At 36.9% G+C, this 19,553-nt stretch overlaps 4 protein-coding genes across 7 annotated transcripts; 1 reads left to right on the top strand and 3 right to left on the bottom strand.

Annotated features, from left to right (window-relative positions):
• The first annotated feature begins 560 nt into the window (after positions 1-560).
• On the top strand, positions 561-13,443 carry LOC105216039 (uncharacterized). 2 transcript variants are annotated; one of them, XM_011190302.3, is made up of 3 exons: positions 561-920; positions 998-1,043; positions 12,946-13,443. In XM_011190302.3, the coding sequence occupies exons 1-3, from the start codon at positions 732-734 to the stop codon at positions 13,275-13,277; spliced, it is 567 nt and encodes a 188-aa protein (XP_011188604.1). In that variant the 5' UTR covers positions 561-731; the 3' UTR covers positions 13,278-13,443. The 2 variants fall into 2 exon arrangements, with proteins under 2 accessions (XP_011188604.1, XP_011188603.1); XM_011190301.3 differs by lacking the exons at positions 561-920; positions 998-1,043 and adding exons at positions 5,261-5,685; positions 5,825-5,870.
• LOC105216038 (aarF domain-containing kinase 1) lies at positions 7,394-12,010 on the bottom strand. 3 transcript variants are annotated; one of them, XM_011190299.3, is made up of 3 exons: positions 11,716-12,010; positions 8,136-9,429; positions 7,394-8,079 (listed from the first exon to the last, which is right to left on the bottom strand). In XM_011190299.3, the coding sequence occupies exons 2-3, from the start codon at positions 9,339-9,341 to the stop codon at positions 7,738-7,740; spliced, it is 1,548 nt and encodes a 515-aa protein (XP_011188601.1). In that variant the 5' UTR covers positions 9,342-9,429; positions 11,716-12,010; the 3' UTR covers positions 7,394-7,737. The 3 variants fall into 3 exon arrangements, with proteins under 3 accessions (XP_011188601.1, XP_011188602.1, XP_054090606.1); XM_011190300.3 differs by lacking the exon at positions 11,716-12,010 and adding an exon at positions 11,103-11,674; XM_054234631.1 differs by lacking the exon at positions 11,716-12,010 and adding an exon at positions 11,200-11,674.
• A 486-nt stretch (positions 13,444-13,929) lies between the features above and the next one.
• Positions 13,930-19,422, bottom strand: LOC105216037 (NEDD4-binding protein 1). Its single transcript, XM_011190297.3, has 6 exons — positions 18,979-19,422; positions 16,329-16,403; positions 15,372-16,268; positions 15,038-15,237; positions 14,483-14,698; positions 13,930-14,428 (listed from the first exon to the last, which is right to left on the bottom strand). The coding sequence occupies exons 1-6, from the start codon at positions 19,264-19,266 to the stop codon at positions 14,221-14,223; spliced, it is 1,884 nt and encodes a 627-aa protein (XP_011188599.1). The 5' UTR covers positions 19,267-19,422; the 3' UTR covers positions 13,930-14,220.
• On the bottom strand, positions 16,543-18,951 carry LOC105216036 (uncharacterized). Its single transcript, XM_011190296.3, has 4 exons — positions 18,084-18,951; positions 17,909-18,027; positions 17,748-17,841; positions 16,543-17,693 (listed from the first exon to the last, which is right to left on the bottom strand). The coding sequence occupies exons 1-4, from the start codon at positions 18,369-18,371 to the stop codon at positions 17,577-17,579; spliced, it is 618 nt and encodes a 205-aa protein (XP_011188598.1). The 5' UTR covers positions 18,372-18,951; the 3' UTR covers positions 16,543-17,576.
• Positions 19,423-19,553: the final 131 nt, after the last annotated feature.

Below are 19,553 nucleotides of genomic sequence, written 5' to 3'. Positions count from 1 at the left end.
ATTTTGTGGATGAATGAACACTAACAACGTTAAGAATTTTCGAGAGATAGGAGGATTTATGGTCCTTTGGACATTGGCAATGAAGAATACCACAGGCGATGGAACGATGAGCTGTATGAGTTATACGTCGACATATACATAATTCAGCGAATAAAAACGCAGGCTAGGTTCTGTTTCACCAGTACCAAAAAGATTTCCAACTTTCCGCAGTTATTTTTAAGGTAATGAGTATTTCTGTCGATTTCGAGGTATACTATCTCTCAGTCCTCTCTTACTACTATTTTACATCGCCAGTTGCTCGCGCATGTCGAACATTATCTAAACATTCGAATTTACCTACATATACATACGTATCCGTAAATAGACACTATTGAAAACATATTAGGTATCTTATCTTCCTTCGTACTTCTATGCAAAATTGCCTTAAATTTTAATGATAAACAAATCACACAACAAAAACAATATAAGAAGGAGCTTAATTTTTATCCAAAAGCTGACTCACGGCCTTATTGAATTTAATTTGAAGTCAATTTCCTACACACTGTCACACTGTTGGTCGTGTAGTGTCTTCGTGCAATAAATAACAGTTGTGAAATTTGTGTACAACGAACGGTTGGCGAATAATTAGGAACCTCCAGAAACGGTTAAAGACTTGTGAATCAAGCGAATCCAGTTTCAAAAATAATTTAGATATTTATCTGCATATATAATATTCGTAAATATTTTTGTTAATGTTCGAATTTACCGACGTCACAATGTCGAATGAATTCGAAAGCACCACACCGACAAATGATCTATTGAACAATACGACAACACCTCAATCACAATCCGATTTCCATTGTTGTAATTGGTTTGGGCTTTATCATTATCTGGTGGTGCTCTTTGTTCTTCTGGTGGGATTATGTATTCTCTTCGGAAAGGTATTGTACTAAAATAGTTAATTACTGTTCCGTTTGATTGTGTTATTAATGGAAAAAATCTCTCGACTTTATTGAAGATGGTAATTAAAGCGCGCCGAAGAGCTTATAGACGATTGCAGCCAGGTAAATATGTAGATTAGTTAAATTCTTCAATGTTTTTAGATGTAAGTTTTCATAAACTAAAAGTTAGATTTCATTAACCTTACAGCGGCATCTATTGAACACATAAAGTTTATAAATATTTCATTTTCGATTGGAGTTTGCTAGAGGATACGAAAGAGATAAGAGTTTTGCGATGCACATTTCTCTGGAGTAGCTGTTTTAGAACAATTAGTGTACTTTCTGTACTGAATACTCTTCTGTGAACAAAGAGGCATATATGTATCTACATCAAAATCGAAATTCTGATTAGATCTCAGGAACGTCTTAATAAGCTTCTATTTTGAAAAAAAAAGTCAACAAAATTCTGAGAGAAACCCAAATAATCAAAAAGATCTCTGTAACATATTCCTTGACATATTTTATTGACTTCATACAGCGCCAATCCATTTATGTCCGAGTCCTCTTCTGTTGGAGGGCAGCCCCGCTCGCCCTGTCCTAAAGCCGGTCATGGTTGTAACTACTGCTAATATATTTGATCGACCTGTTCTTAATAGACTTCTTCATTATCTCATAGTTTATCTATCGTTCCTTAGGGCGACAGCGTTCCTATTGAGCTAGATCCTTGAAGTATATTCGAATTTATTAATATCAAAGTTCTATCGATTTCGCATATCGGATCGTCTATGTTATAGACTATAAGAAGAATCATATCACAGTTCATATTACTCCAAAAAAGTCTCTGATTGTTCCGAGAGAACTTAAAAAACAATGACTTTTCAGATACTTTAAAGTTCCAAACAAAATATACTTCAAGCCGCTACAATTTCTCAATTATTACATCATATCTAGGTCATATCCAGCGTAGACACGAGCACGATTTACCGATGTGTGCGGACCCACAATATCGTGCGTGCAATACAAAAAGCGTCCAATTACAACGCGATTATGCGTTGATGCTGGAGGCTACATTAAAATGATTACTCTGTGTGAAATACTGCGGGCAAAATCAAACGAATTTTCAAATATTAAGTGCGATCCGGCGACGTCGAAATACACGCATTATCGCAATATCGTGCTTACATTGGACGTCACACTTACATATGTTTGAATTTCTGATGTGTCCGCATTTAACGCACCGCCTGCATCGCATTCGTCGTATCTACGCTGGACGTGGCGTTATTATTATTTATGAACCGCAAGAATAAATTTTTTTGAATGTTTAGCAAATTACCAAATAGAACATATATAGCCCATCCCATGTAGAAACAGGCTGTTTAAATGTGTTTGGATCGTAGGAAAAGGGCCCTGAGATGAGTTGGTTTTAGTAGGCATACGAAGAGATGATTGGAATGGTAATCGTCTATCGTGGTCTCGTCATACTTTCTGACTTACTCAAAAGCCTTACTATCCTAGCTTGAGAAATCGTAGATAGACCTTTATTATAATATAAAATATTTTATCTTTATGATTCATTTCCTATGTGGTTCTTCAGGTGTTGAGCAAATAGAAATCTTAAGAAATTGGACTACAGCAAGAACTAGCGAGTTCAGTTCGACTAGTTACATTTGAAGAGTATCGACACTATACGACAAAATCGACTTTTTTACTGGGTATTGTATGTATGTGATTGGCGTTGCAACCGTTTAGCCGGTTATAGCCGAATCGACGATAGTGCGCCACCTGTCTCTCTCCTTCGCAGTTCGGCGCCAGTTGGAGATCCCAAGTGTTACCAGGTCGCTCTCCACCTGGTCCCTCCAACGGAGTGGAGGCCTTCCCCTTCCTCGGCTTCCTCCGGCGGGTACTGCATCGAACACTTTCAGGGCTGGAGTGTTTTCGTCCATTCGGACAACATGACCTAGCCAGCGTAGCCGCTGTCTTTTTATTCGCTGAACTATGTCAATGTCGTCGTATAACTCGTACAGCTCATCGTTCCATCGTCTGCGGTATTCGCCGTTGCCAATGTTCTGAGGACCATAAATCTTGCGCAAAATTTTCCTCTCGAAAACTCCTAGTGTCGTCTCATCTGATGTTGACATCGTCCAAGCTTCTGCACCGTAAAGCAGGACGGGAATGATAAGAGACTTGTAGAGCTTGATTTTGGTTCGTCGAGAGAGGACTTTACTGTTCAATTGCCTACTCAGTCCAAAGTAGCACCTGTTGGCAAGAGTTATTCTGCGCTGGATTTCGAGGCTGACATTGTTCGTGTTGTTGATGCTGGTTCCCAGGTATACGAAATTATCTACGACCTCGAAGTTATGACTGTCAACAGTGACGTGGGAGCCAAGACGCGAATGCGCCGACTGTTTGTTTGATGACAGGAGATATTTCGTCTTGTCCTCATTCACCTCCAGACCCATTCGCTTCGCCTCCTTATCCATGCGGGAAAAAGCAGAACAAACGGCGCGGTTGTTGCTTCCGATGATATCAATATCATCGGCGTACGCCAGGAGCTGTACACTCTTGTAGAAGATTGTACCTTCTCGGTTTAGCTCTGCAGCTCTTATAATTTTTTCCAGCATCAGGTTAAAGAAGTCGCACGATAGTGAGTCACCTTGTCTGAAACCTCGTTTGGTATCGAACGGCTCGGAGAGGTCCTTCCCAATCATGACGGAGCTTTTGGTGTTGCTCAACGTCAATTTACACAGCCGTATTAGTTTTGCGGGGATACCAAATTCAGACATCGCGGCGTAAAGGCAACTCCTTTTCGTGCTGTCGAAAGCAGCTTTAAAATCGACAAAAAGGTGGTGTGTGTCGATCCTCTTTTCTCGGGTCTTTTCCAAGATTTGGCGCATGGTGAATATCTGGTCAGTTGTCGATTTTCCAGGTCTAAAGCCACACTGATAAGGTCCAATCAGTTTGTTGACGGTGGGCTTTAGTCTTTCACACAATACGCTCGATAGAACCTTGTATGCGATATTTAGGAGGCTGATCCCACGGTAATTGGCGCAGATTGTGGGATCTCCCTTTTTATGGATTGGGCAGAGCACACTGAGATTCCAATCGTCAGGCATGCTTTCTTCCGACCATATTCTGCAAAGAAGCTGATGCATGCACCTTATCAGTTCTTCGCCGCCGTATTTGAATAGTTCTGCCGGTAATCTATCGGCCCCCGCTGCTTTGTTGTTCTTCAAGCGGGTAATTGCTATTCGAATTTCTTCATGGTCGGGTAATGGAACATCTGTTCCATCGTCATCGATTGGGGGATCGGGTTCGCCATCTCCTGGTGTTGTACTCTCACTGCCATTCAGCAGGTCGGAGAAGTGTTCCCTCCATAATCCCAGTATGCCCTGGACATCGGTTACCAGATTACCACCTTGGTCTCTACATGAGGATGCTCCGGTCTTGAAACCTTCGTTAAGTCGCTTCATTTTTTCATAAAATTTTCGAGCATTCCCTCTGTCTGCCAGCTTCTCAAGCTCTTCGTACTCACGCATTTCGGCCTCTTTCTTTTTTTGTCTGCAAATGCGTCTCGCTTCCCTCTTCAGCTCTCGGTATCTATCCCATCCCGCACGTGTTGTGGTCGTTTGCAATGTTGCGAGGTAGGCAGTCTTTCTTGGGTATTGAACCAAACTAATTATTACGGGAGATTGAGTCATAAATAAAAAAATTGTATTCTCCCATTTTCGAAGTAAGCCTCCAAAATCTAAATATTTGGTTTCGAAATTCGAAAAATTAATTTATATTAATTGATTATTAATTACAGGATATAGTTACTGATAGATCTAAAATATATATATTACTGCTGCTATGCTGATGCTATGAAGTGTCAAAGTTAGGTATTCGAAAAAAAATATTTATTGAAAAAAAAACATCTGTCGTAAAAGCTTGTATATAATAAAAATTTCTCAGAAATTCTAATATATTATGTGTATGATATATACAAACTTATATATTGTACTGTCTTTTTAGCTCATTTGTACTTAAAATTACTTTGATTGTATTGTACTAATACACCACAACAAAAACTTCATTGCACTGTTGTACAATCAGTAGAAAATAATCTTTTAAAAATAAATATCGACTACTATGAAATGAAATAAATATCAAATCGCCTAAAAATTCATGTAAACATATGTGTAACGGTATCTTATCAAGTGATTTGTCATTATTTCATCGTAGAAAATCCTATACCTTAGATAAAATTTGCAAACATTTTCCGAAATTTATCGCAAACGGCATGAATTACCGTTTGCACTCATACACAAGAGACTCGTACACACATCCGTACAAATATATTGAAAGCCCAGTATAAGTGGCAAGTGAAAAATCAAAACTTATGTGACATTTTCGGATAAACTCAAACGTTAGTTGAACATTAACTTTGCACCATAACGCTTGGTATCCTTTCGAAGAGTCGGTAATGTCGGCAAACATTACAACGGTCGGTACAACCGTGGCGACGACAATCGCCACACATTCGCAGAATGTCACCGTGAGCACAACCCTCGATCCGTTTAATAATCGAACTACACCATTTTACAATAACAACTCTACACACGGTTTTAATAACTCAATTCCAATACCATGCTGTCCAATACAATATCCGACAATTCAATATCCAACAGCTCCGACCATTGTTACATACGATGATTTTTGGTACTGGGATGAGATCTATTACTTCTATGTTATTATGCTGCTTTTAATTTGCTTTGGAGTGGGCTATGTACGTAATCAATCACACATAAATACATATGTATATACAATTGTACATACATAAATATAGTGTTGACCGAGAGTTAATCTGTGCTAATACGAAATTCTAATTTACTTTTCTTACCATTGCATACCGTTACACCAAGAAGGGTAGCTATATACGTCACAAACGTCTAGCGGAACAAAAGCAAAGAGGTAACTGTACATTTCCGATACTCGGATCTTATATGGACATTTATGCATTTTTACTTATTTTTGACTTACTTTCGAAATATCAACGTGAAAACGATAATATATACATACAAACCTTTTAAAACACAAATAGCTTTGACAACCCGACATCAACCACGCAGTTACTTTGAAATCAATTCGTCGATGTGTCAGGAATTATTTAAATCCTTTAAATAATACCACCTATTGCTGGACTTCAGTCTACATGACTGAAAATACAATAATCCCCATAACAGCTTTTACTAACATATTCATATACTTCAAGTTAGTGCCAATCACAAATTGTCGGTGTTTTGAGATGAGTCATCAGTGTATCAAGATACCATAATTTAAATATACTAAGTGTAGTTGTGATGATAAGTTGGTTGAAAGTAAAAGACCCTAGACTATTTCGATTTATGAAAGAGGCTTTGAGGTGGATTTAGATGCTTTCTTTGAAGATAACAAACGGAAACTTCAGGGACCGATTTTTCTGAAAATATGATGAGCGGGTTTGAAAGGGACACTAAAAGAGGATAGAGTCCTGCGGTTCAGTTTGCAATAGTAGGTCGCTCGAACTCCAGTACATCATTGGTAGTAATAGAATTTGAGAAATTGTTGTCTGGCTAGCTATGAATGATGTCAAGTGTGTATGGATTACAAAGTCGGATGCTATGAGTGTATTTTGGGAAGTCCAACTTGAGTCCTGTCCACTTCAATGGAGTGGAGGTGTTCCTCTTACTTGGCGGGTACTGCATCGAACACATTCAAAGCTGGAGTGCTTTCGTCAATTCGGACAATATGACCAACCAGCGCATCCGCTATCTTTTTATTTGCTAAACTTTGTCAATGCCGTCGAATAGTACAAACAACTCATCGCCTGCGGTATTCAGCGATGCCAATATTCAAAGACCCATAAATCTTTCGAAAAACAGTTCTTTCGAAAACTTCTAATGCTGTCTTAGCGGATGTTGACATCGTTCACCCTTCTGCACCATAAAGCAGGACGGGAATGATAAGCGACTTGTAGAGTTTAGTTTTTGTTCTCCGAGAGAGGACTTTACCTTACAGTTGCCTGCTCAGTTCAAAGTAACACATGTCGGCAAGACGGATTCTGCGTTGGACCTCAGTCTGGCATTGTTATTGCTATTAATACTGGTTCCAAGAGAGATGAATTTATCTACAATTCCAAAGTTTAGACTGCCAACAATTACGTGGGAACCAAGAAGGGAATGCGCTGACTGTTTGTTTAATGACATGCGATATTTGGTCCTGGCTTCGTCAAAACACACATCACGTCATAATAAAAAGTTTCTCCATCATAACCTCAGTTTAGATTTATGTTATGTTTCACAATTTGAACTAAGTTAATACAAGTTACTAAAGGCAAAGGGATCAGGTAATTTTAATGGATTAAAATCGTGTTATTGTAAATATGACCCTATATATCAAACTTATATGCTATGCTTATAGGCTAGATCATGTTCTAGGAGATTAAAAAAAGAATGTACGGTTAAATTAATTCCACAACAAATACTTTACTCACTTATATAGCAATATAGAAATCCATATATTTTATTGTTGTTATAATTTAATCGATTACTCACTGGATGTTCGCTTATGTATTAACTTAAATTGTTTTGTACGCTGCAGTTAACCTGTTATCTAGTTGCAAAAAAAGTTTCACATTGAAAAATGGCTATTTTTAAGTTAAAAAAATAAATTAACACCATACATACATTTGTACACGCATACGACCACAACTAACTGATATATAAACTTTAAAAGTAATTACTTCAAAGCTTGAAAAAAGCTTATTTTCACATTTTCTATGCCACAATTACTCGTAACTCTATAAAATTTGTTTCAACGCCGCCAAGAAACCGAAATTGACGAACCCCAAATACACATAGTAAATGTTTAATTTGAGTATCTCCCATTTCTCACGCACCGCCAACCGGAGTGCGGTCCAGCGCGCTGTGTTCAGGGACTTTTGCTCGTTGAAAGTCGAATGCACACAACATTTGGACATTACCCAGAAGGCGGTCATGCGATTTTGTGTGCGCAGCGTAGCCTCAATGCCGCGTATCAGATCGTTGGTCTTCAGTATGAGCAGCATCTGACGATCGACCTGCTCCAGCACATCGGAGATGTGCGGTAATACAAGTGAGGTATTGTTTTGTAGGGTGGCTTTCTGCGAAATCAAAAGAATTAAGTATATAAAGCAAGTAGACTAAACCAGTAACCCACCTCTTCTTTGGAGTATTTGACTTTGTTGATGCCCTGGACAAGTGTTTCCCAAGGACGCCCCGTTACCATACACGCGAACAGTCCATACAAATCACCTTTGATGCCCAAGTTCTGACTATGCTCACGCATGGCCTTACGATCCACATTCAGTATGCTGAGCCATAATTTGGAGTATTCATAACGAAATTTATCCGTTAGGTTGGCATAGAGCCCATGATCTAACAATACGATTTCTACTTGTCCCTTCGGACTCTTATGCACCAGTATATTGCCTGGATGTGGATCACTGTGCACGAAACCCGTTGTGAAAATCATTTCCGAATAAAGTTGACCGATTTTATTGGACACAGTGAATGGATCTATTTTGTGCTTTTTAATATAATCGAGATCGTTGACTTGTCCGCCTTCCAGATACTCCATGACTAATATACGCGGTGAGCTAAGTTCCCAATATATTTGCGGTACGCGTAGCCAAGAGTATTTTTGGAATTGTTTGGCAACTTTTTCAGCATTTTTACCCTCATTTAGAAAATCCAGTTCGATAGGAAGATTCTTTTTTGACTCATCAATCAACCACTGAATTTTGAAGTCGGGAAAAACGAGCGCCATAATTTTTACTAAAACCTCCATTGTTTTCATGTCGACCCGAGAGTTACCCTTTACATAAGGATGCTGTACTTTGACCGCTACCACTTCGCCCGTTTTTAATGTAGCTTTGTGAACCTGCGCCAACGAGGCGGTACCAAGCGGGGTGGACTCGAATGTCGCAAAAATGTCTTCAGGGTTACGTTTCAAATCCTGACGTATGACCTTATAGAGATCTTCGACGGGATTTTGTGGCGCATTCGAGTGTAGCACTTTCATAGTTTGCACGAATTCTTTGGGTAACAAGTACTCCAGTGCGCCAATATGTTGGCCGGTCTTTATGTAGACACCCTTATTGACGCAAATGAGTTCGAGCAGCTTTTCTGCGGCTATTTTATGTACACGACTCTTTTCCGCTTTGTATTCGGGCGAACTCTTGTCCCACTCACGATAGTAGAGTTCACGTTTGTATGTGAGCGCCACATCGAAAACGGTGATTGCCGAACGGCCGAGACGCACAATACCCAGTGAATTGACATCGTAGTCGTTGGTGTGTAGGCTGAGACCGGTGCTGACGACGCCGGCGCCAATGATGCTGTACGAAAGGACACGTCGGAACATTTATGGCACGCTCGTCACTTGCTGTTGTTTACTCGGATTTGACAGCGCAACAGTTGTGCAGTGTTTTAAGGGAAGTTAAATATTGAGGCTGTAAATACATAGAATATAAGTAATTAATCTGATGTGTTCATCAAATTTGGGGTTGGGTTGAATTGGTGCGTGGGCACACAAAGGAGTGTTATGCTGTCAGGTGAAAATTGTTGTTTACTAAGTTATTGTGACAAGGATATGACACATGCATATTAGAGATAAGCTAAAAATAACTTTTTCCTTGTAGTGGATGAGCTATTTGTAAATTTACTTAGAGGTTAAGTATTCGAAAACTCTTTACGTTGGTACTTTTTAATGATATTATAATGATACACCTCATAATATGGCTGTGAATAATTATTATAGAACAGCAGCTGACGAAAGACTGTAATCGTCATTCCGTTCCAGTAAATCAAAATTAAATGTTATAAAAACTGAAAATCTAATCTCATACATTCTCTCACTCTCTTTCCCTTCATTTATTTATTATGCATATAAATTGCAGAGATAATAATGCAGATTTTCTTAAGGCTAATAAGTGAAACTATTGGTGAGATCTACCAAATGTGAAAATTTGTAGTACTTGCAATTGGTGGTTAAAAAAACTTAAATCCCAATTTTATAAACTCATCCAATGTTCTGGGTTTAATAATATGAAATTTGAAGCCTAATCTGAGACGATGTCGGATTGACTACAGTAATCCCCGCTTAAGTGTCCCTTCTTAACATGCAAGACTTTTGAGATACTTAAGCGGAAATGGCACCTAAATTAATTCCGCTTAAGTGCCACGAGGTACTTACCAAGATTTTTCTCAAATACTTAATAATAATTAATAACAATAAATATGAAAACAAAATATTGACAATTTTATCAAAAATGCATTCAATGATATAAATATTAAAAGGCACTTAAAAGAGGAAAATTACAAACAATTTTGTATTTGTGGCCTAAATATTGTAGGCATTTAAGCGGAAAAGGCACTTATGCGGGGAATTTCAAATGTAAATTTAGAGAAAAAACAAAGATGCCGCAAAATATTGTCACTTAAACGGAGATCACGGTATTTGCATATTGGAAATTAAACTTGGCATCTGCTTCTAAAAATAATTTAAATTCTTTAAGTGTTTTTAAATTTTACAGAACCCGAAACCCAAATCTTTATATATATAAAAGAAATCTCTCCATATTTTTGGTTAATAAGGTAGCTCTATATAATATATTGTAATAAAAAACATCTGAGATCGTTTCATATATTGATTAGTGCCCAATGGTGAATCAAAGTCATGAACTAAAGGTCTCAGATGAAAAACTCATTTATTAGAGTTTTATTTATAACCTAAGATATTATTTGACAAATCTTAAATCTTGAAAAAAGGTTTAAAAATTGTTATATTTAATCCTGTATGCTATATACTTATTACAACTATCTAATTAATCAGTTTTATTCACACTAATCCACCGGAATTTTTAATAGTCTTAAAACCGTTACAATTTTTGAATTACTACGTTTTCAGTAATTAATTATTCATATGCTCTGAGTAATACTCGTCTTTGTCTGTTCTCTCTCTCGCAATCGTTTTTATTCAAGTCTCTTTAAATAATTATATTATAAAGAAATGAAATCCAAAATTGCTTCCATCGAAATAGCAAGTTCAAGTTTCGATTATGAAATTATTTTTTTTGTTTGCTTAAATTATTGCTTTGAACGCTTCACTGCGCGTGTAACTTACATCACTTTATTTATTAATAAACTTTTTTTTTCAAACGAAATGCGCAAATATGAAAATCTTATGATTTAATGTCCATTTAATCAATCATAATTATTACTTTGGGCATTTTCTATGTGTTATCAGCGAAGTCTGATAAGAAACTGCACAGTAAAAACGGAGAATTGGAGAAACATAAAAATCGCCATTCACACAATCGCAGATATGCGTTACACGCGTATATGAATTTCAATTAATATGTATTAGGCGCCGTGCCAAACAGCTGATCGCGCATAGCAGCAAGAAGGAAAATAAAAATTGAGACACACCGCGCGGCGCTCTAGAGGAACGCGAAGAGTCGCTATAGAGAACGGTGCACGTTGTCTCAGCGCCGATTGTTTGTTTTTCGTGACTTTCACTCCGCCAATGCCAAACTACAATGCCAGGGCAGCCAGCAGCAATATCACTGAATGTTCAATAACTATGTTATGCTAATGCCAGTGGCAGTGGAAATAGCAGCAGCATTTGCGAGGCAGTGTGACGTGGTTACATAAACAGTAAACCATTTCAATTGCATTTTCTATTACACAAACTACACACACACACGTTTGGTGGCAGCAGTGCGAATTTCACTTACATTGTATTATGCAGTCTCGCCACTATTTTTGTGAAATCGTTAGAATCGAACAATTGCAACACAACACAAACGACCGTGGAAGTTAAGCGCCGTTGAATAAATAATTGTACACGCCACGAAATGTTACAACTCCAACGTTAATATGACTTTTGACACGGGGTTTAATTCATTCCGTATATTGATGACGACGATGGCAGTAGAGCAACGAGATGACGACAACAGCAGCGACTTTGACCTTATCACAGCCATACAACACATGCGCTTACCGTGAGCAACAATACCCGACTAAATAACTAAATGACTGCTTAACGCAATGCTTATGCGTTTGGCTCTCGCTGAGAAGTTGGACGCCGCACAACTGTGTGCGCTTTGGTTGCGCTATTGCGAGTCTACGTATGCTCATACACGCGTTTGCTTATTTGTTTTCATTTGTTTCTGGTTTCACTCAAACACTTCCATGTATTTGTTTGAATTCCTTTGCGCTCGTCAGATTTGTTTTTTTTTTTTTTGTTTTTCTTATTTGTAAAAGTGTACTTCAGTCTGGGGGTTCAACAGGTATTGAAGCGCATGAATTTTAATGCGCTGGGTTATTTGGGTTAAACAAAAACAAACACATTTCCATGAACTAGCATCACTGTGTATTCAATACAGATGATCATTAGCGAGTACATTCACCAAAGCCAAAGTGCATGAGATGTGTGTGGCTTGTTGGTTATCAAACCATTTTATCTTTACGCCGAAATGTAGGCAACAAAACAAAAAACCCTTCCCGTGATAGGCTTAAAGCTCCTCGGTAAGCGAATATATTAAGTCAATTTCAAGCAATACAGCTAAAAGAAGTTTAATTCAAAATTACAGTGGAATTTCTCTAACTCGAATTACCATAATCCACAGAAAAACTGCGAGTTAGAGAGACTTCCGAGTTACAGAAGGTAATTTGTATGAATTTTGACTTCTATTGCCAATTCAATAGTTCGAATTATGGAGAACTTCGCCTTAGAGCAGTTCGAGTTATGGAAGTTCAACTGTATTTGCTGAATTTTTAATGATTTTTCACTCTCCTTGATCTCAGCTCGTTCAATTTGTACAATCAACGAAAATTCTACCCACTTTTATATTTAAGTTGTCATTTTTATCACTTCATTTAATGTTTGCTAAATCAAACAGTTAAATATGTATACATTTACCGCGTTCTAATGCAAAATCTCTTTGCTTTTTTTATCGTCACAGCCCGTCTACGTGCTCAAGGTAGTGGCAATGCATGCACGCCGCCGGCCAACGGTAATTGTACCGACAACGTAGCGCCCAGATGCGACAATCCACCAACATACGAGACCGCAATGGCAAATTACATCGATGCAAAGCAACAGTTGCGTCAGATGGAGGAGGGTGCCGTAGCTGGTGCTATGGCCATGTCTGCTTCCACAACGACAATCGAAACGTGTATCTCCGATGTTGGTCAGAGCCGTACAGACTTGCGGCCCAACACAACAGAGGATGTAACAGCCACAGGCAGTGTTGTGTTCAACACAACCAACGAAACAACAAAGCCACCGCTGTAGTGATACAAAATTATATACAAATGTACTATGGGAGCACTGGTGCCAGTTTATTGACTTAAGATTTGTTAAAACAGCGATTCAAAACAAGCAGTTCCTGCACATACACCCAATACTATATACTGTACACTTTAACAAAAAATATATAATAAACATATGCTATGCGTTACTGCTTACATTTTTCTTTTGTCAAAAAAACTTAATTTTTTTTCTGTGCATTTTATGCGAAACAGTATTTAAAAAAATCGACGACATACATACACACATATATATATATCAATTACGGTAAATTAACACTTGGTCAATATAATATGCCAAAATCAAAGACCGCTAAGCGTTTAAAAGTTAACAAGAAAATAACACGCCGAAAAGGCAATAAAAGACAACAACGTAAAAACGAGGAAGATTGCATACTTATAGAACCATATATCGAAGTGGTCGAATTAGTCGATAATCATTCGAAGGAACTAGTCAAACCGACAAAGGAGCAAAGTGAACTAGTGAAGACAAAAAAAGAGCAAATTGATGTCACAAAGCCCACGCCACAGCAGAAGGCCAGTTCAAGCGAGTCGCTAAAAAGTAGCAGTAGCAGCAGCAAGCATGTGGAAAGGCGGCGTTCTTTACGTTTATTGTCTATGAAAGCAAATAAGTAATGTTTCTTCTGTTTCATTTTTATTTATAAAATGAATTTTAAATAATAAATAAAAAATATAATAAATGAAGTATTCAAATCAAAGCTTGTGCTCAATATTTTTTTTTCTTTTGTTTTTAGTTTTTTTTTGTCTCAATACAAGCGAAAAGGTAGGACATGAAAATATAAAAACGGAAGCGTTTAATATACAACAAGCGGGCTCAGCCGCGTTTGAAAAAGTGTATAGCTATCTAAATAAGTGCGTAAGACTTCTATAACTGTAGTATCAAAATGCTAAACTTAAAAGTATTTGGTTTACGTTCTATTCAGAATTGTTTGCAATGATGGTCCCCACTTGCCATACGGATCTTTGGCCACCATAAATAGATCATTGCACCAGGTAAAGCCGATAACGCGATTCTCGATTAGTTTTTTGAATGCGGCATTTTCATTTATGAGATCACGGTAGTTATCATTGGAAACAATCGCTGCATCCATTTCAGCAGCCAGCTGCAAGACAAAACTGCAAATGGAGAAATTAGCTATTTCATTTATCCGGTGCTGTTTTCGTACTTACCGATCATCATAACTAATGGTGAATTTCCCGGGTAAATTTTTACAAGGTGTCATCACAATTTTGCCCTTACTGTGTAACTGGAACATAGCGGCGGAATCGGTGCATTTATGCATACGAAATTGTGGTACAACAGCTTTGACTTCATGACCCATTTTTTCAAAGTAATCAATACAAATTTTTAAACCCTTGACCGAAAACTCTCTGTTAAGGGCATGACTGCAAGGGAGAACACAAATATTGGTACAATAAAACTGTTAATAAAACTATCTTAATTAACGTTGACTTTTAATTAATGCTAAAATAGTAAGACCCAAAATATATTAAATAAAAGTTAAAATAATTTGAATTATATTTTTTAATTAGTTAAAAAAATTGTTAAAAAAATGACGAATATAATTTTAGCATACTGTTAGGCTGAGCGTTGTTGTGAAATGAACCACGAAGCTTTCACGAACTCATTTTTTTCCCCACCCAAAGTCTCAACTTGTATATAACACTTCTGTTATTTGGGATCTTTTTCTGTCTAATAAAATTAATTTTATTGAATTTACTTACTTAAATGCAACATTACAGCCATCGATGAGTATTAAGCGTTTAGTGCTTTGTTGCTGCGACGCTTTTGGATCGCCAGCATTTGGATTGTATGTGTTGTTATTGTACGCCAGTAATGATTTTTTCTCGCTGGTTGTAAAGAGACCACTGTTCACAGCCGCTCTTCTCGGCGTACGAGGCGGGCTCACAGGCACGACAATGGGCTGCAAGATTTAATAGGTTCACAGAGATATTAAAATGCAAAATTAAAAATAAAAAACATACAAAATAATCACTAGAAAATGGCTTAAATTTCTTAAATTTCATAAAATATTAATTTGTTATGTAGTCGACTCACATTCGGCACATCATTACTACTGAGCGGCACAAAATCTAATGCTTGCGCAGCTCTATCCGCTTTTCGTGTTGTTTCGCTGATGAATATTACGGAATCGTCCATTTCCTCGTCATTATTTTTGCTATTTACTGCATTTGCCGAGGGTTTTAGCGTGGAATCATTTAAGGTGTCATCCAGTACGATGACATCTTTCGAGGTAACCGTTTGATTTTTGCTTTTGTTTCTTCTACGGTTTTTCGCAGTCGATTTTTGATTCCTCGCCGCACCTGGTAGCACTGAATAATTCGAGAAAGTGTCTTCCGAGGTAATAGTGTCGAGCGTATTAATTCTAGAGACATCTTCATAAAACATGCTGGTTAAATCACTGAAATCTTCTGCTTTACTTTGTGTAGAATTTCGTGTTGCTGTTGCCCGGCCACATGGCGTTGAAGTGACCAACTTGCTTGTGGTGGCTTCTGTACCCATCCGCCCATTTATGCGCTGTATTATGGAAACATAGCCGGAGGTATTGTTATTTTTGGTTTTGTTGCGATACGTTTCGGGTACATCATCATCAATGATGATTTGCTCAATCTGCGGCTCAACCCATATGCAGTCATCATCATTGTCCGCAGTTGTATGCGTGGTTACTTTCACATTATTCACCTCGTCATCCGAGATTATTTCACCATCTTCTAGTGTTAAATTGTTTAAGTTGGACGATGGCGCTGTGATTTTTCCTGCCAAATTCAATTTACTACGCAAACTACGCTGTAATTTGGATTTATTTGCATTTTGTAATTGACGCCGTCTTATGGCACGCAAAAGTCTCTTGGAAACTCTTTGGCTGGAACTCGTGGCATCTCCATTTGCGGCGCTTCGACCCAGTCGCTTTTTTCGCAGTTGCAAACGGCGTTTCTGTGTATTTGAAACAATGTTGAGTACATTAGCAGCACATTCGGTGATGTTTATATTTACCGTATTATCCCGGATTTTCTTAAATCCACCGCTTTTGCGATTGCTGCTAGTTGTGGGTGTCTCGTCCGCTTTGGTCTTATTGATAAAAAATTTAAAAAATATAACAATAAATAAAAACACTTAATTGCCAAATTGTGCACCGAGGAATATTGGTATGTGAAAGATTCAATAATAATTTATACTTACCGGTAGAAACAACAAACTAAGGTGTGTGATTTAATAATAAAAAAAAACTTGTTCGTCTCGTCAAAACTAGTGGCGATTCGTATAAAAGACTGGTATAATGGTTAAAGAGGCTGTTTCATTTCAATGAGATATCCGAACACTCACTTTTGTTGCAAGAGAACAAAGATCAAGATTGCGATTAGATAAAATGTGAATAAAAAAGCTTCTAAATATCAATTAGAATATATTATACCAATTTCAAGAGTTACTACTTAGTTTGTTGTTTCATATATTTACCTGCTGGGCTCCCTCGAAGTAGTTCCGTGATTATCTGCGTGTTCTTTGACAGCATAATACAAGTCTTACAGTTATGAGTTAAGAAAAATGTGTAGAGAAGACATTCTTCACACCTCCAGCACTTTTACCTTCACTCATATACTTTAAGTTCTTTGTGTTATTCTCTCCAAAGCACAAGCTATTTATTGAATAAAACACCTTTCCGTTTTACTAATTTATTTTCATTACTTTACATACAATAAATACAGAGAATATAGGCAACATCAGAATTATATGTAAATATATGAATTGTTTGTGCATTTGCGGTGCAGCGGTATTGTTGAATATTAAGCCGGATTACACATACTAGGTGGGTTCAGAATTTCTACTAAACGTTTTGCGATTTGACACCATTGAGATTTAACTGCGTTTATTTATTTAACAACTTCATAACAATACACTTATGAAATTACCACGTCCGCGTACGCAAACTAATTACTAGCTACAAATAGATTTTAAATGTATATATGTATGTAAGGATTTTTTGAAATTCTCAAGTTAACTTTCATTTGATTGAGTTGCATCTTCGAAATTTTTTAGATTTTAGCTATACATAGTTCTCAAACACTACACTGAGTTTAATATATAAGAAAGTGTTTAAACGAACACGTAGACATTACTTGACTTTCTAAATTACAAATAAATAGAACTTTCTTAATGCTGAAATTCATTACTTTTTAGCCACAAGAACAAAAATCGATTTTTTCCGAAATTAAAACACGACGAGTTCGAAAATTTTGTATGAGATTATACTTTAAGTGTACTGATTTCAGCTTTCATATTAGCACGCGCAGATGCTTCATAACGTGTTTGAAAGTCCGCAGTTGAAAAAATGTTTGGTATGCTTAGTAATGTTTGCAGTACCTAAAAATACAAATTAGTAAACATTTATAATTGCATTGACAATATTTCAAATACCTTCAAACGCATATTTTTGTAATCCTCATCGCTCATATGCTCATATTCCATACGCAGTAGTTGGCAGTAACGTTTATAGTCTTCACTACTGGCACTACAAATGCGAAAGAAAAGTATTTTATAATTGATTTGCATTAAATAATGAATATCATTATATCTACGCTAATATTGCCAAATCTAAGTCCTGCAGTAAGTTTGCGTCGTCTTCAAACGTGTTTTCTAGTTCGTTCTCTGCCGATTTGTCGCCCAAAAGCTTCAATATTAAGTTCTTGGACTCTTGCTAAAAGTACATAAAATAACTGTCACATTGTATAAATAGATTAGCTGCATACTTACATCATCCACCGCGGCGTCGGAACAAAATTCCTCAAATGCTGCACAATTTTCTTTCGCACAAGGCTGTGTGCCATCATATGAGTAGTATTGGAAAAATGCTGCCAATACCAAAGCAGGCTTACAGTGCTGCAGATGTTCGCGTTTTTGCTGCATCATTTCATTCCAATTATGATAGTAACGTTTGGAATGGCTTTCGTTGAGTCGCTGATATATACGTGTGTACCAACTTTTGGCCACATCTTCAGGGACAGCAAAGTGATTGCACATTTTATGCCACAATTCTTCCATTTATTTTTATATGCGTTAACACACTTTTACTATTAACGAATTAAATTTAGACAAGTTTATTTTAACACTAATACGGTCGAAATGTATTTACGCGGAGGACAAATTTCCCTGTTGTTAATGAGGATGATTCAACCTGAGTAAACGATTTTTTCAGTCTTACTTTTTGACAATTCATACTTGTAGGTTTTTACAGGTTGATTGTAAGGGTGGCTATTTTCGCACAGCAGGGGGATGTTTAACCGTTATAATATGTATATGTGTAACAAAGATTTTTAAAATAAATCGTAAAAAACAAGTGATTGGGTTTTTATATGTACATATACATTTCAAAATTCTTTGCTTTGGCAAAAATTACCAAATACAAATAAATGTATATAATAAAAACTGAAATATAGACAAAATTGCAATTTAAATATCAGTTGGCAATTCTATCCAATCCCCAAATCCCCTCAAGGACACAAAGGGAACTTTTTTGACTATTTTAACTACGCACGCGCTGGTAGTGTCAATATGAATAATTATAATGTACAATAACGAAAAGACGTTATGTTATACAAAATAACAATAACAACTTTAAACATATGAGTGATTAAAGTGTACCACTTACCATTGCAATATCTTTTATTTTGCCGCTTGGCCAGCTAACTTCTTTTGACTCTGGTTGTCGGTTTCGCAATTTTTTGGCCAGTATTTTTCGCGCTGCTAATTTTTCTTTTGTAGACAAACGCTGGAACTTTTTGCGCGCTTTTCCCTTTTTTCGTTTAACCTTCTGCTTTGTCAAAATAGAACCATTAGCATCGCTAGCTGTGACAACGGACGCACTAACGTTTGTATTATTATGTTTTGTGCCCCTACGCTTAATTCTTCTTTGTTTTTGTTTGCGACCGGTTCGCATTATTACATTATGGGTATACAAAACGTAGAAAATGTTTTATTTTATAAACACGAAGCAAAATAAATTACGTTTAAAATTGGATGAACTTAAGATGATTACATTTACAAAATCAACAGCTGATAAATTCCACACTTCCACTTTCGGCAACATTCACAATTGCATCAAAGAAAGAAGTAAATGCTGCTACTAAATTCTTTTTTGAAACTAATAAAATTAATCAGTAATCAAATAATTAAGCTGTATACTTATTTTTTAGACTACATTCTACTTACAACTATTTTAAATAT

Source organism: Zeugodacus cucurbitae, chromosome 6 (genome assembly GCF_028554725.1).
Source record: "Zeugodacus cucurbitae isolate PBARC_wt_2022May chromosome 6, idZeuCucr1.2, whole genome shotgun sequence".
Lineage (NCBI taxonomy): Eukaryota > Metazoa > Arthropoda > Insecta > Diptera > Tephritidae > Zeugodacus > Zeugodacus cucurbitae.
Note: the sequence above shows the minus strand (reverse complement) of the source record. Positions and strands in the feature narration are given on the sequence as shown.